This window comes from Passer domesticus, chromosome 17, assembly GCF_036417665.1.
Source record: "Passer domesticus isolate bPasDom1 chromosome 17, bPasDom1.hap1, whole genome shotgun sequence".
Lineage (NCBI taxonomy): Eukaryota > Metazoa > Chordata > Aves > Passeriformes > Passeridae > Passer > Passer domesticus.
This window is the reverse complement of record NC_087490.1, coordinates 1,564,317-1,579,072: the sequence shown is the minus strand read 5'-3', so window position 1 is coordinate 1,579,072 and position 14,756 is coordinate 1,564,317. Positions and strand designations below refer to the sequence as shown.

Genomic DNA, 14,756 nt, shown 5'->3' with positions numbered 1-14,756 from the left:
GAGCACCGCCTACATCCCCCAGCAGCCGTTGCAGCGCGGCGCAGGCGCGGGGCGCGCAGGCAAGATGGTGCTGCTGCGGCAGTTGTACGGGTCGCTGTTCCGGCGCAGCTCCACGTTCGCGCTCTCCATCGTGCTGGGCGCCGTGCTCTTCGAGCGCGCCTTCGACCAGGGCGCGGACGCGCTCTTCGAGCAGCTCAACGAGGGGGTAAGGGCTGGGTGAGGCCCGCCCCGGGCCGCCCGGGCGCGGGCCCGGCGCTGAAGGTCAGCCCGGCCCCGCTGGGCCCCGCGCCCGCGGCTCGGCCCCGGGGCTCGCTGAGGGCAGCGCGGCTCGGCCCCGGGGCTCGCTGAGGGCAGCGCGGCTCGGCCCCGGGGCTCGCTGAGGGCAGCACGGCTCGGCCGCGCCCCGGGGGCTCCGCGGCTGTCGTGGCGCTCGGTGGTCGGGGCTTCGGGGTGTCCTTGGGCTTCTCTGGCCGCTTGGGAAGGGCGTGCAAGGCAGGGGGGAGCGGGAGGAGGAAAAGGAGCTTCTTTTGTGCTCTGCAGGCCCCGGCTGGGCCGATCTGGCCGTGGTGGAGGAAGGAGATAAGGGCTGGTGGCCTTGGGTGTCCCCAGCGTGAGCCTTCCGTAAAAGGGGTCAAGTCGTCCTTAGGTTCTTAAGTGCAGCAGTGACGGGATAATGAGTGCAGGACACCGAGGCGGGCTTGGGGGAGAGCTCAGAGCCCCGTTCAGGGCCTGCAGAGGATCCAGGAGATGAGAAAATGATTTTGGACAAGAGCCTAAAGTGACAGGACACAGGGAATGGCTTCCCTCTGCCAGAGGGCAGGGATGGATGGGATATTGGGAATGAGGAATTGTTCCCTGGCAGGGTGGGCAGGCCCTGGCACAGGGTGCCCAGAGCAGCTGTGGCTGCCCCTGGATCCCTGGCAGTGCCCAAGGCCAGGCTGGACAGGGCTTGGAGCAGCCTGGGACAGTGGGAGGTGTCCCTGCCATGGCAGGAGTGGCACTGGATGGGCTTTAAGATCTGTTCCAGCCCAGACCATGATTCCATGATTGTTCTGTGCATCCCTTATGTGAGGAGCAGAAAGTGCCCTCTCCAGTGTGGGTGGGAATTCAAGGCAGTGTCTCTGGGCCACTAATCCAGAGCAGAACAGGGGCAGGGGAATCTCTGCTGCTTCCTCCCTGTCCACAGCAGAAGCCAGGAGCCCACGCGTGCATCCCTGTGTCCCCCAGATCCAGTACAGGACTGCATCACCACCTCCCCGGGCAGGATAATTTGCATTTTGGATTCTGTCATCCCAACCCCACTGAGAAGCTGAGTAAAACACACTGATTTTTTTTCCTGCTTTTTTTACATGCAGAAACTGTGGAAACACATCAAGCACAAGTATGAGAACTGAGCAGTTCAGCAGCAGGAGCCAGCCTGGGGTGGCAACAGGCACTGCAGGGATGGATTCAGCCTCCTGAGGCTGGGAATGGATTCCTGATGGAACAACTCCGAGCCACCACTGATACCATGTGAAGGCAGATGGACTCAAGGAGTTCTGCTGCTGTACTGCACTTCCTTTGTTCAAATAAAACTCCTGCTCCTCTCTTGTGTCTGTGTGTTCACCTCACCTGTCCTTTGCCCTCTCTGTGCCTCCTCCTCCTCCTCCTCTGGCAGGTGGAGAATCTTTAAAAGCAGCCCTGTTTCTGAGTTCCAAGGCACTGTCAGGAATCACAACATCTTAAAATGGGTGTGAAAGCACTCAGACAGACAGATGTGGCTCATGACAGCCCTTGGCTTCTGCCTCAGAAGGGTGAGAAGCTGTTTGCTTCCTCTGGCCTGTCCGTGGAGGAGGGGTTAGAATCATTCACAGACCTTTTGGAGTTGGGGCCTTTCAGAGCTGCCCTAGCAGGAGTGTGCTCTGCATGCTGGGCTGAGCAGGGGGAGCAGCTGTAGCTTGCAGAGGTGATGTGGATCCCTTTCCTGATTGTTCCTGCTCCACCTGGCTCCTCCATGGCTGGAGGAGCAGAAGTGATGGCAGGTTTGTGTGTCACACCTGCCTCCATCCCCACTGACCCAGGGGAAGGGAGAGGGATCACTCAGTTCCCCCAGGGGCTGGCTCAGGAGTCCTGGAATGGTTTGGATGGGAAAGGACCTTAAAGCTCATCCAGTTCCTCCACCCTGAGCAGTCATTCCCTTCTCCCTGAAGAGCCCAGCCCTGCCTGGCCCTGTCAAACACTTCTTCCTCCATGGGAAGGGTATTTGGGCACTTCCTGGGGTAATGACAGTTGATTCCTCAGCTCTCAGGTGGCTGTAGGGAGATCTGGCTGAGTGACTCCTTCTCTTCCCACTTTCCCAGTCCAGCAGCCCCAGCTCCCCCTCCTCAGTCCATTTCCACTCACCAGGAGCAATTTCAGCCTAGGCTGAGGCAGAGCCCATCAGAGGCAGTGCTCACAGCAGCTTTGCTGGGTTTGCAAACGAGCACCAGGGGGGTAAAACATTTACTCTGAGAACACAACCAGCACTTAAACACTTGTGCTTGTTTTTGGAGCCAAACCCAACTACAGCTGTGCCAGTCCCAGCTGTGCTTTATGGAGATGGTTGAGAGAAAGCTTTAAGCTTTCCTGGGACAGCCCCATCCGAGTGAGTGCCAGCTCCCTGAGCTCTGCTGCTGCTCCACATCAGCCTGAGCAGCTCAGAGGGAGTTGCAGGCTCAGAGCAGCTGAACCAAAGCTGAATACAGGATGAGGGGACAGCACTGCAGTGGGCAGCAGGGAGGAGCTGAAGCCATCGGTGCAGAGCACAGGAGCTGCAGGAGAGCAGCATTATCCCAGCAGGGGATTTTCCTGGATACAGCACTGGGGGATGCTGGTAAATCTATTCCTTTTTCCACGCCTGTCATTGGGAGGTTTGGGTAGCACTGATAGGTAAAGAAAAATCTTGGAGCACTCAGGGCTTCCCCTCATGGCAGTGGCTGTTCTGCTGCATTTCTGCTTTTCTGCAAACTGCCCCACAGCAGCTCCAGTCACATTCCTGCCCTCTGCACAACACCGGGCACCAAGGTGTGGACTTTACTACCACCCTACTACCACTTTACCACCCCACTAGACTGCTCCTGCAGCACTGGGATTGCCCTGGAGCACAACCCAGGGCTGATTTTCCCACTGTGGGGGTGACAGCCACAGGCACTGCTGCAGCGCAAGAAAATACAGCGTGGTGGGGAGAGGGCACTCAGGGCACATTAACCAGTAAATTAACCAAGCAAAGCCTAACTGGATACCAGGAAGTTCATCAATACTGTCTGTAAGAGCCTAAAAAAACCAAGGCATCTACATCTTTTATTTGTACCATCTGTTTTCACAGGCCTCACTTGAGGGACAGAAATCCATAAGGTCTGATTCACCTCAATCCCTGTGGGTCTGTTGGCAGTGGGAACAGCCTGAGCATTTCTCTGCCAGCACAGAGCTGTGTTGGGAGGTTTAGGTGGAGATCAGGGAAAGGTTCTTCCCCCAGAGGGTGCTGGCACTGCCCAGGCTCCCCAGGGAATGGGCACGGCCCCGAGGCTGCCAGAGCTCCAGGAGCCTTTGGACAGCGCTGCCAGGGATGGACAGGGTGGGGTTGTTGGGGGTCTGGGCAGGGACAGGGGTGGGACTCGTGATCCCTGTGGTCCCTTCCAAGCTGGGACAATTTATAACTCAAGTTCAGGATAAGGCATTTCCATGGAAGCCGTGCTCTCGGAGCTGCCCACTCCAGGGTGGGCAGGAGCCAGTATGAAAATAAAACTCTGAATTATAAATAGTACAAAAGGGCAGGAATGGCTGCTGCAGCCACTGGCACCCACAGTCAGGGCAGGGAACGGGCAGCACTCCCACAGGGAACGCAGCTCCGTATTGCACACAACATCCATCCCCTGAGCGAAGGGAACGCCCAGGAAAGGGAGCCTCCTCCTGGGCAGGGCCTGGGATGCTGCTCAGGAGGGGATCATGCCCTTGCTGCGCTTCCTGTCGGCCATGGCCCGCCGGTTGTGGTTGGCTCGGGTGCTTTTGTTTGCTTCTTTCTTCCTGCGCTCCTGCAGCATCTCCCGGCTCTGCCCGTGGCCCTTGGCGCTCCCAACCACGGCAGAGCTGTCGTGCTTGTGCCTGGAGGACACAGAGCAAGGCCATCACAACAGGCACACGGCCCTCCTGGGGTGAAATCCCACATCCCCACAAACACCAGGGTGCGAGGGGCTCAGCCTCAGGCCTGGGCTCATCCCAGGGCTCCCACGGCAGCCCAGAGCAGCATCAGCCACACCAGCACTGTCCTTCCACACACTGAGCCCATCAGCTGATGATGATGAAACTCCCAAAACCCCCATGGGAGCTGTTGGAGCTCTGGGAGTTGTGCTCTCCAAGAGCCTGTCTTCCACAGGGTTCTGCTGCTTGGAGTGACACAACAAGGGGGAGTGGCTTTTATGCTGAAAAAGGGGAGATTTAGATTGGCTATTAGAGGGAATTGTTCCCTGGGAGGGTGGGCAGGCCCTGGCACAGGGTGCCCAGAGCAGCTGTGGCTGCCCCTGGATCCCTGGCAGTGCCCAAGGCCAGGCTGGACAGGGCTTGGAGCAGCCTGGGACAGTGGAAGGTGTCCCTGCCCATGGCAAGGGGTGGAATAAGATGGTCTTAAGGTCCCTTCCCACCCACACCACTCCATGATTCCGTGCCATGCCTACCCCTATTCAGTGGGATAAAACAACCAGCAGTGAAGTAAAGGGTGGGTGAGGAAATTCACCCCACTGTGGTAGGACCCTGACACAGAGGGAATGCCAAGGAGCAGGAACACCCCCAACAATTCCAGCCAGCAGCAAAAGAGCTGCAGAGGCAGAGGGAGATCCTTGCTTACCCCTTCCTGGCAAGGAAGGCCTGGCGCCTGGCTTCAGCCCTCTCCCGCAGGACTGCAGGGTCCTGCACAAAGTGGTCCTGCAAGGAAGTAAGGGAACAGGTCAGGAAACCTACCAGCACCATGCAGAAGCCTGGAGAGGAGAGGATTCTGCTGGGAACAGAGTCAGTTCCTGGTTCATTACCTCTGCACCAGTGGGATTGGTGTCAGGGACTGTAAACACAACACCTGGCACAAAACCTGCCTGGAAACCTTCCCACCCCATGGCTGCTCCCAGCACATCCATGGAAACTGCCAGTGACCCTCAGAGTGCTCTGCTGGCTCTGCCTGTCTCTGGGATAAAGCAGATTAAAGCTCCCCAAGGAGGAAGTGTCAGTGCTCCAGCATAGTTAGGGCAGGAAGCAGTGGAGAGCTGTCCTTGGGGACACATCACAGCCCAGCAGCCATTGAACAGCTCAGTCCCTGCTGCTGCTCAAATATTCCCTCTCTCAAACAGGAAATCTGCTCCACATCACCTGCAGGTAAAGCAGGGAAGAAATATGGTAAATTTGAATGTAACTCCAGCTAAATGTCACCTTTGTTCTTTCCTTTTCAGCTTCCTCCTCCTCCTCTTCATCCTCTTCCTCTGTCTCCTGTCCTTCCTCCTGTCCTTTAGGTCTCAAGACCTGAGGAATTGTGAATGGCCTGGGAAATAAGACACAAATAGTTAGAAAAGAAAACAGCACAGCCACAAACATTTTTCTGAACAGAACATCACTTTTGGTTTGCATTATGTCTTTAAAAAGATGAGACTCTACAGATTTCATGGACTTCATTTTCCTGAACAAAAAAAATAACAACAGGAGACTCAGGAGTTAATGCCACATTCCTATGAGCAATTAACAAACACACAGTCTCCACTGGGGAATGTTTACTATGAAATTGTCACTGAAAATAATAATAATAGTTAAAAAACAACCCCAACCCTGAAACCTCACAAGGAATTTCTCCACAGAAACAACTGCTTCCTTTGGGAAATGGACATCCAGACACAGCCACAAGTTAATATTGAGAGTATCCTTTGCCAGGCTTTAGCTCAGCAGACAGGGAGCATCTGCTGTACAAGACAAATTTGGAGAGAAGCACTCATGCTCAGGCAGTGCTGTGCTGTGCTCCAAACCCTCTGCCTGGTCAGGGCTATCCAGGGAGCCCCAGCTCCATTGCTGTGCTCCAGTTTCCTACAGGGGGAAAACCCTGGAGAAATTCATCAGGCTTTATGAGTCACTCTGGACATGCAGAGCAAAGGGCCTGGGGGTGGAGGAAGAATTTACACATGCCTATAACTCTTCTTTAACATAAATATGTGTCTGTGTTTGAATTCCATTGGAATTCAGACCCACCATTCCACTGCCAAAGAAACAAATGTAAAACCAGGAAAGCCTTTGCTATGTCAAACCAACAGATCCAGTTTTCAGCAGAGACACCCACTAATTGTTTCTAGGGGCACTGAGACCTGAAAGAGGGAAAAACACCTGGGTGCCACATTCTTACAGGCAAAACACAAAAAGGATTCAAATTGAAGCTTCTCAACACTTTAGGAGGAGGAAAAAAAAGACAAAAGAGCCTCAAAGCTTCCATTTGGTTTGAGGTTAGGAATGGTGACATCTTCATAGTACATCAGAATTCAAAAGGCCACTTTCAGAAATGTTAAAGCAGCTTTTAAACCACATGTTTTCTAAAATAAATATTCTCCAGCCTCCATCCCCATTAACCCTTTGCTTCCCAAAAGCTAATTGTGTGCAGCTGTCAGTCATGGTGCAGAGTGCTGTGCAGCCCATCAGGGACTCAATGCCAGCTGTCAGTATTCAGAGGGGATTGGCAGGGAAAAGTCTGTTGTAAAATTCCCCAAATTTTGAAGTTTTCCTTTGCTAACCAGCCATTTTAGGTTGCCCAGCTCCACTGATTTTCCAAGACGTTTTTCCCTGCTGCAGGGTAGTTTCTCCAAGGAGAGGCACTGCTGAGTACAAGTTCCCACACATGGCAAATTCCCCTCTTGGATTTGCTGACTAGTTGAGGCAATGGCCAAGTGGAAGCTGGAGAACATTCTGGGCATACTCTGTGCTCATTTGCAACACATTCCTGAAGTTTAGGAACGATCTGGCTGGAATTTAGTTTGTATTTATGTACAGCCACTTCTCATTGAGGTTCTTTGCCTCAAGAGTGCCATCACCTTTGTTCAAGGAATAGCCTGCCATGGGAACGAAGGGAGACCCAAACCTTCCTCCTTGCCCATCACAGTGAAAACAGAGCTGGTTTGAAGCCCTGGTGGAGGAACAGAGCCCAAAGCAGCGTTTCCCAGGTTTGTGGGAGCCAGAGAATTCCGTGGTGGCTGTCCCGTGGCTCCCTCCCTCCCGTCAGCACTCACCTCCTGGAGATGAGCTCGTCATCCGAGTCAGCGTCGTTAGCGCCCACTTGGTTCCCATCGTAGGTGTCGTCGTACTCGTCCTCGTAGTCCTCGTAGTCCTCGTAGTCCCGGGCGGCCCCCGGAGGCAGGGGCAGCTCCTCCAGCACCACGCTGTACTGGCTGTAGCGCTGCCTCTGCTCCAACACCAGCCGCTTGTCGTTCAGCAGGCTCCGCGTCGTGTCCTTCTCCCTCCTGCCGGGCACGGGAGGGAAGGCAGGGCTCAGGACCTGCTCTTGAAGCTGCTTTTCCCCCGTTAGTCAGTGGAATGTGAAGCAGTGCTAGTCTCACCCCCAGTGCCACAGGCTCTCCTCACCGCACCTATTGGCCTGATGGTTTATGGGATCATGGGATGGTTTGGGCAGGAAGGGATCTTAAAGCTCATCTTGTTCCACCCTCACACCTTCCAAGAGCTCAGGATACTCCAAGCCCCATCCAACCTGGCCTTGGGCACTGCCAGGGATCCAGGGGCAGCCACAGCTGCTCTGGGCACCCTGTGCCAGGGCCTGCCCACCCTCCCAGGGAACAATTCCTCCCCAGTATTCCCTCTATCCCTGCCCTTTGGCAGTGGGAAGCCATCCCCCCTTTTCCTGTCAAGCCCTTGTAAACAGTCTTCCATCTTTCTTGACAGCCCCTTCAGGTCCTGGAAGGCCACAACTAGGTCATCTCAGAGCTTTCTCTTCAGGCTGAACAATCCTAATTCTCCCAGCCTTGCCACAGCGCAGAGCTGCTCCATCCCTCTGATCATCCTGGTGCCTCCTCTGGTCTCACTCCAGCAGCTCCAGCTCCTTGCTGTGCTGGCCCCAGGGCTGGATGGAGTGATCCAGGGTGGGTGATTTGTAGCAGGAGCAGGAATTGGAGACCACCACTAGCACTTCAGACAGAGGAAGCTTTCACAGGAGGCCAAATGCAATCCTGTTCCAGGTGAAACTTGGCCAAGGTGCATGGAGCACAAATGTGAGGGAAAAAAGACAAATATAGACAGGGAGATGCAAAAAATAACCAGGTGAGAATGAGAATAAACACAACTCCCAAGGCAAAGAACAGAACAGCAGAGAGTGACTGTGATTCAACCTTTCGGAGCTTGTTTTTTAAATTTAGAAGGCAAGTAAATGATAGTCATTCTATAGAAGGGAAGACCAAGAAACAGAGGGATTAAAAAGCAGCTGCTGAGTGTCTCAAGCTGCACAAGGATAAGCTCTGAAGTCCCATTTTTCAGACCAGCCAAGTACATATTTACAGCAAAGCAACAGGGGATTCCACTGGCCAGCATTCCCAGGACAACCTGCAGTGCCCAGAGCCCAGGAGGATCCAGCATCAGTGGATTTTATCAGAGGAAGGACCTGTCCAAGGCAGGGGCAGTGACTCGGGAAGGGTCAGACTGAGGGGATGTGATCCAGCAGCCTGGATTTCATCCGGAATCTCAAAACAAAGGAAGTTTGCAGCTGGAGGTGGCTCCCTCTCTGCCATGACTCACTGCCTGCATTGGTGGCACGGTGCCCTCCCCAGCACGTGGTGAGCTCACGACCCCGGGATCCCTGGGATAACACCTCCTGTGGGAATTCAGCTGAGCCTGAACCCAGCACCTGCTAATTGCTTCCTGTCGAGCTGGTCTGATGACTGCAGAGGAGCTACGTGAAACAGTCTGGGCACCAATCCCAGGAAAAACTGCGGGATAGCTGCTCCAGTCCCATGGAGCTCAGGGCATGCTCTGGCTCCAGGAGACAGACTCAGCTCACAACCAGGGCTGGAGAGGCACAGACAAGTGCCATCACTTTTCAGGATCAGCAGAGTCTATGTTGGCACATTCATTTCCTTGTGTTTGATTCCCTCCTCATCCTGGCTGGATTTCTCCTTCTCAAGGACAGTCCCTGCCCCAAACTGCTGATGCTGAGAGTGGCCAGAACAACCTGCTATGGCTCTTTAGTGCTATGGTGACACCAGGCTTAGCAAGAGCACCCCGAACACAAGAGAATTTGGTGAGCAAAGAGTATTTAGAAGGAGAAAAAAAATTTAAACATTTGATACAATGCAAATACAAAGCAGATCTCAGACTAAGCTTGGAGAGCCCTGTTACCCCAAAAATGGGGTGAACCATCAGTGCTGAATATTAAATCCTGGAGACCGGGTACTGCAGCTTTTCCTTGGATTCAGCTGGATATGGTCATCTTTGGGCACTGCTGATCTTCAGGTTTTAAATTACTCAAATACAATTAATATGTCTGGAGTCCTGCACACTTTTTCCAAATGTTCTGAAATGAAGGGAGGCAAATGACAGCAGGAAGTGCATCAGCAAGAGGATAATCCCAGGTCACATAACTACAGCAGGAGAGAGGAGAACTTCTCCAAGAGTGCTGGCAGCCCTGGGGGGCAGTGCCATGGGAGCAGATCCCAGAGCCCAGCTCAGGGATGATTTACAGCTTCCAAAGCTCTCCAAGTGATCTGCAGAGGGAGCTCCGAGCAGGATATTCCAGCCACTGGATGCTCTGTGCTGAACTCTGCTCTCTGGCCTTGACCAGCTGCTGCTGCAAGGCTTTGGGAAACAGGGATAACCAGCAAGGCTCTGGGAATCAGGGATAATCCAGCACCTGTACAAGGCACCTGTCTCACAGAGCAAGGCACCGCCATGAGGAGAAAGGTTCTGTCTCTGAATTCTCACTATGGACACAACAAAAGTCATGGCCTCGGCCAGAGAGAAAAGAAATTTCTTTCTTGCTCAGCCAAGACAGGATCAGCACTGTGGCACTGCTCTGAGAAGCTGGGCCACTGGACTTGAGAACAAAAGTGGTTTTCTCCTAGAGTTTGATGCAACTTTGCAACCAAAACCTTAACTGGGTGCTCTCAGGTCACGTGGCTCCAACTCCAGCCAGACTTTTAGTTATCTGCTGTCTAAATACATCCCAACATTAAGATCACCCTTGGCAGGTTAGAGGAGGTGTTTAAAGCCCAGTGGGAGGTGTCCCTGCCCATGGCAGGGGGTGGAACAAGATGAGCTTTGAAGTTCCTTACAACCCAAACCATTCCATGATTCTGTGATATGTTTTAAAAGAATCTGGAACAAGGGAACCACACTATAGAATTCACATCAGTGGGAGCCAGCACCACACACCCAGTTAGACAGAAAGCCAAGTGAAAACTGGTGGGGTTTTGTGGAAATCTCTTCTCATGGCAGAGGGATCCCTGCTCACTGCAGGCAGATTGACTAAATGACCTTTAAAGGTCCCTCCCAGCCCAAACTACTCCACGAGTCCAAGTGCCCTTCTGCAGGAAGCTTTTCAGCAGCAGGGACAACACAAGTAGTCTAAGGCACTGAATGTTATCAGATGTTGAAGTAGATGGATATTGAATCTTCCCTTGGCTCTAGATCAAATCATTAGTTATTCTCAGCTGTGAGTCACAATCCCAGGCTCAGGGATGGTGCTTTTCAAGGTTTGTTGTCAGTGCAAGTTTAACATTAAGCCCAAGGAGGAAGAGCCTGACATTACAAATGAGCTCGGCAGAGCAATCTCCAGCAGCAGACACAGGAAAGCCAATTAGGAAAAACACTAAGTGAAACCAACCCCCTCATAATATTTCATTTTACTTTCCCAGACAAACAGGTGGGAAACATTTTTGATAAGCTTTCCCCCCTGCCATAACATTCCTGCAGGAGGTTTTTAGGAGAGATAAATGTGCAGGTTCCCAGGTGTTTGTTCCTCCTGACAGGCAGAGTTAATGACTGGGTGCCAACACTCACCTCTTGCCTTTCTGGATCCGAGACACATCCACTGCATCCCTACTGAAAACATCAAACTCATCATTCTGGAAAACGTTACAGCGGGAGCTGACCAGAGGGGTAGGGTCTGGCTTCAGCTGTCTGTTAAAAAACAGGGAGAGAGAATGAAAACAAAAGGGAAGTGAGGAAGAGGAATCTTCTCCCTTCCCTAAGCCCTTCTTTATCTTTTATCAGTTCCAAAATGATCCCAAGCACACCAAGAGGTGCTGGCTGAGTCACAGGGCACAACCCCTTCCCTGCCCAGCCACACTCTGGCACAAGCATGGCACTTCCCAAAGCTTGGATTTGAGGGGAAACTAAAACAACTCACAGAAAGCCAGGAGAAAATTCTGTTCAATTCAGAGTCTATCAAACCATGCAGGACAACAGAATATTCAACAGACTGCCTGGTCTCAACACAGTGACTCAGTGAAGACAAACACTAAGTGTGATGAATTACAGGCTGGAAAAAATTCCAATAATTTGTTGCTGCTGATTTCAAGATATTTACCTCCCTTGTTAAATCTTTCTCAGAGTTCCAGGTTTATGTTTGTTCAACTTGTAAGTCAAAAGACTGTACTTTTGACATTCATTTTGGTGGTGCAGACTGCTCAGCTGGGCAGCTGCAAATGCTGCTATGCTGCCCTATAAATCAGCAGGGGTCAGAATTCGACATTTCCTATCGAACCAGCAGCTTTGTTTCAAGATGCAAAAGGCAGGAAGAAAAAAAATGCAGCTCTATCTTGTGGAACTGCTGGCTTTGCAGAAAAACCAATCCTTCCTAAAGCCCGTCCTGCACCAGTTGTGCCAAAGTCAGCAGATCTGATTGTGGGAACACAAAGATTGTTGCAAAACTAAGATTTTTTTACATCATTTTTCCGATAAAGATGCTTTCCTTTAATGCAACACTGAGACAGTCTGCCCATAACTCCATGAAATGTGAGCAAACAGCACATTCACATCCTGATGCTCTGTCAGGAACTGCTGGTGCAGCACAAACACACACTCACAGCTGCAGACAAACTCCAACACCTCAATCCTGCCACAAGCTATAAACCCTCCATCCCCAGTCCAATCCAGGAAAGTAGGACAAGCCTGGCAAGTTTGTCAGAGGGAACATAAAAATGGATCTGAATTGTCCTATCTTCACTCACAAAGCAGAAGCCTGTTAAATAACCATATTTGACCCTGTGGGTTGAATTCCAGCTGAATGGGCTCTCTGAAGATGCCCTTTCCTGCAGGACAGCTGGGATTTTCACAGCTGTAACAAATGCTGCAGCAAAACAACTTTTGAAGGCAACGTATTCTATTGCCCAGCATTGTATTCTGTTATATTCTAGTCTAGTCTAGCATTCATGTACAGGTGGTTTTGTCCCCTGTCACAAAACACAACCCAGCACCTGCTCTACTTTAACACTGAGCAGCAAAGGTCCCACTCCTCTGCAGGGACACAAGCAGGGCAGAAAACTGGTGACAGGTGACAATGAGAAGTCTTCACTGCAGTTCTCTATCCCAAATATGCAAATTCTCAGAGCTCTACAAGTGTTAAGCCTCCAGTGAGACAGAAACAACCAGAGGCTGTCCCACACCTTTGCATCCTTCGGTCCAGCTTATCCAGGTACGGCACCAACTTCTCCTCCAGGATGTTGTTGATCACCTGCTCTGTGTTATATCCATACTCCTCCAGGCAGGCCAGGATGAATCCCTCTCCAAGATCTGGCAGCAGATCCTTCACTTGGGAGATCAGGGAGTCCAGCTCCACGCCGGACACGCGGGCGATGGGCGCGGCCGCAGCGCCGGCACACTGCAGACACCAAACACACCTGGTGGCACCGGGCAGGGACAGAGCTGAGGGCAGGCAGTGTGCACACAAATACAGGGAAAGCAGCACTCTGGGCTGCCAGGGTTTGAGCACACAAGTCCAAGACTGGAGCCAAAAGAGAAATCAGCTGTTTAAACTACGCGAGGTTTCCCACACAGATTTGGGCACACAGCTACTTTTGCCAGTCCCTGAATCAGCAAGGACACCCTGGAGAATCCCTTCCTCAAATAACAGCTCTGCATTTCAAAAATATGCACATGAACTGCAGGGATGAAACAGAGTATTTGAATAATCTCCAGCAAGGGAAAACCCAAGCCATGAGAGCTGGAAGCAATTTGTTCAGAGATAACTCAGGATTCAGGTGTAGCTTCATGTCTCATTTCCCAAGGCAGCACGGAGATCCAGAAAAGGTCAGAAAGTGCACCAAATCTCATGCTGTCCCCAAAGCTGAGCAAACCAAGCCTGTCCTCACTGATAGAGGAAGGCCAGGAAGAGCAGAGCCCCCAGGAAGAGCAGAGCCCAGTCCCACCACAGAGCTGTACCCACCTCATCCTCCAGAGCACACGCAGCCCCTGGATCCTCCCTGTCCTCAGGGCTGCTCTCCACTGTGGCTGAAGCTCTGTTGGATGCTGCTGGCTCTTTAGCAGCTTGTCCTTTTTTCCTGTTTACTCCTTCCCAGGCACTTTCCACTGCTTGGAGGATGTAGGCTGTCCTGGTCTCGTCTCTAAGAGCACAGCATTAAGGACATTTCTGGATGCACATGTTCAGGGATCACCCTGAAGTAACTATGGGATTGCCAACAATGTCCAAATTTGTGCCTGCATCAACAGTCACAAAACCACAGAATGGTTTGGGTGGGAAGGGACCTTAAAGCTCATCTTGTGCCACCCGACAACTTCCATTAGACCAGGTTACTCCAAGCCGCATCCAGCCTGGCCTTGGACACTTCCAGGGATGGGGCAGCCTCAGCTTCTCTGGGCAACAACTCCCCCCTGTCCTTTCTTTTCTGTTAAGGGAAAACTTTCCAGTACTCCTTGCCAGTCATGCAGCTTAACCAGAGGCAGAAATGTCACTGCTGTGAAGGAATCCAAGAGCAGCCAGGAGTGCAAAGCCCAAGGATACAGTGCAGAGGATGCCTGCTGCAGCAGACTCACGTCATCCTCAACAGGGAACAGCTCGTCGTAGTCACAGAGAAATCTGAAAACATAGGAGCAAGTTTAATCAGTGGAGCTCAATTAATTACCACTACTGTGCCTCTCTGGCTGCCTCGGAGCTCAGGTAGGAACAGACAACCTCTCACCCAATGCTGGATTCCAGTCATGCCTGACTTTGGTCCCACTACACCACAGCAACACTCCTCACGCGTGAGGGTTGGAACCCAGTGCTGCATTACAGGGAAAATCTGCTTTACCATGTGAACGTGCTTAGAATGCCAGCATGGGCAGGAGGACAAGATGGAATTCCCAGTTCTGCCACTTCCTTTGCATCTCCAGCATTTCTGTTTAATAATTTTCTGGTCTGGTCAGCCCAGCTGGAAAGCACAGATCGGTAATAACAGCTGAACTAGTCAAGGCAGCTAATGGCTAAATTGCTCTTCTCTTCTTTGAGAGGCTGGATTAAAGGGTGTGATGAATGGCATTTCTCAGTGCCAGGGTCTGTGCTGCAGGCTGAAATTCTCTCACGCACTTCTCCCAACTACTTACAACGATTTCTGACTCCCAGATGCCTCGTAATGCTGCCTCAGGCAATTCTGCTGTAAAGAACAGCAGAGGAAGGAGCTGAGCCCCCTTGGGCCTCTTGCCAGCCAGACTCACCTCCTTTCCTGAAGCACCGAGGTGAAGATCTGCAGAAATTCCTCAATAAATGGCTGGATATTCTCACAGCT

At 52.1% G+C, this 14,756-nt stretch overlaps 2 protein-coding genes across 6 annotated transcripts in view; one reads left to right on the top strand and one right to left on the bottom strand.

The window, feature by feature from the left end:
- The first annotated feature begins 16 nt into the window (after positions 1 to 16).
- LOC135282632 (cytochrome b-c1 complex subunit 9) lies at positions 17 to 1,586 on the top strand. The gene is made up of 2 exons (XM_064392598.1): positions 17 to 205; positions 1,356 to 1,586. The coding sequence occupies exons 1-2, from the start codon at positions 65 to 67 to the stop codon at positions 1,392 to 1,394; spliced, it is 180 nt and encodes a 59-aa protein (XP_064248668.1). The 5' UTR covers positions 17 to 64; the 3' UTR covers positions 1,395 to 1,586.
- Positions 1,587 to 3,297: 1,711 nt separating this feature from the next.
- ASCC2 (activating signal cointegrator 1 complex subunit 2) overlaps positions 3,298 to 14,756 on the bottom strand; it is a 34,174-nt gene continuing 22,715 nt past the window's right edge. For all 5 annotated transcript variants that reach the window (XM_064392593.1, XM_064392594.1, XM_064392590.1 and 2 more), the window contains 9 exons: positions 14,686 to 14,754; positions 13,994 to 14,068; positions 13,418 to 13,595; positions 12,639 to 12,853; positions 11,032 to 11,151; positions 7,260 to 7,490; positions 5,431 to 5,539; positions 4,859 to 4,935; positions 3,298 to 4,119 (listed from right to left, as the gene is read on the bottom strand). In XM_064392593.1, the coding sequence (XP_064248663.1) occupies positions 3,951 to 4,119; positions 4,859 to 4,935; positions 5,431 to 5,539; positions 7,260 to 7,490; positions 11,032 to 11,151; positions 12,639 to 12,853; positions 13,418 to 13,595; positions 13,994 to 14,068; positions 14,686 to 14,754 (1,243 nt within the window). In that variant the 3' untranslated portion in view covers positions 3,298 to 3,950. The remainder of the gene's footprint in view (positions 4,120 to 4,858; positions 4,936 to 5,430; positions 5,540 to 7,259; positions 7,491 to 11,031; positions 11,152 to 12,638; positions 12,854 to 13,417; positions 13,596 to 13,993; positions 14,069 to 14,685; positions 14,755 to 14,756) is intronic.

Excerpts from the sequence above, each read along its gene's own strand:
- LOC135282632 (XM_064392598.1), top strand. The coding sequence starts at position 65 with ATGGTGCTGCTGCGGCAGTTGTACGGGTCGCTGTTCCGGCGCAGCTCC. Across the intron at positions 206-1,355 it reads TCGAGCAGCTCAACGAGGGG|AAACTGTGGAAACACATCAA; the intron begins GTAAGGGCTGGG and ends TTTTACATGCAG.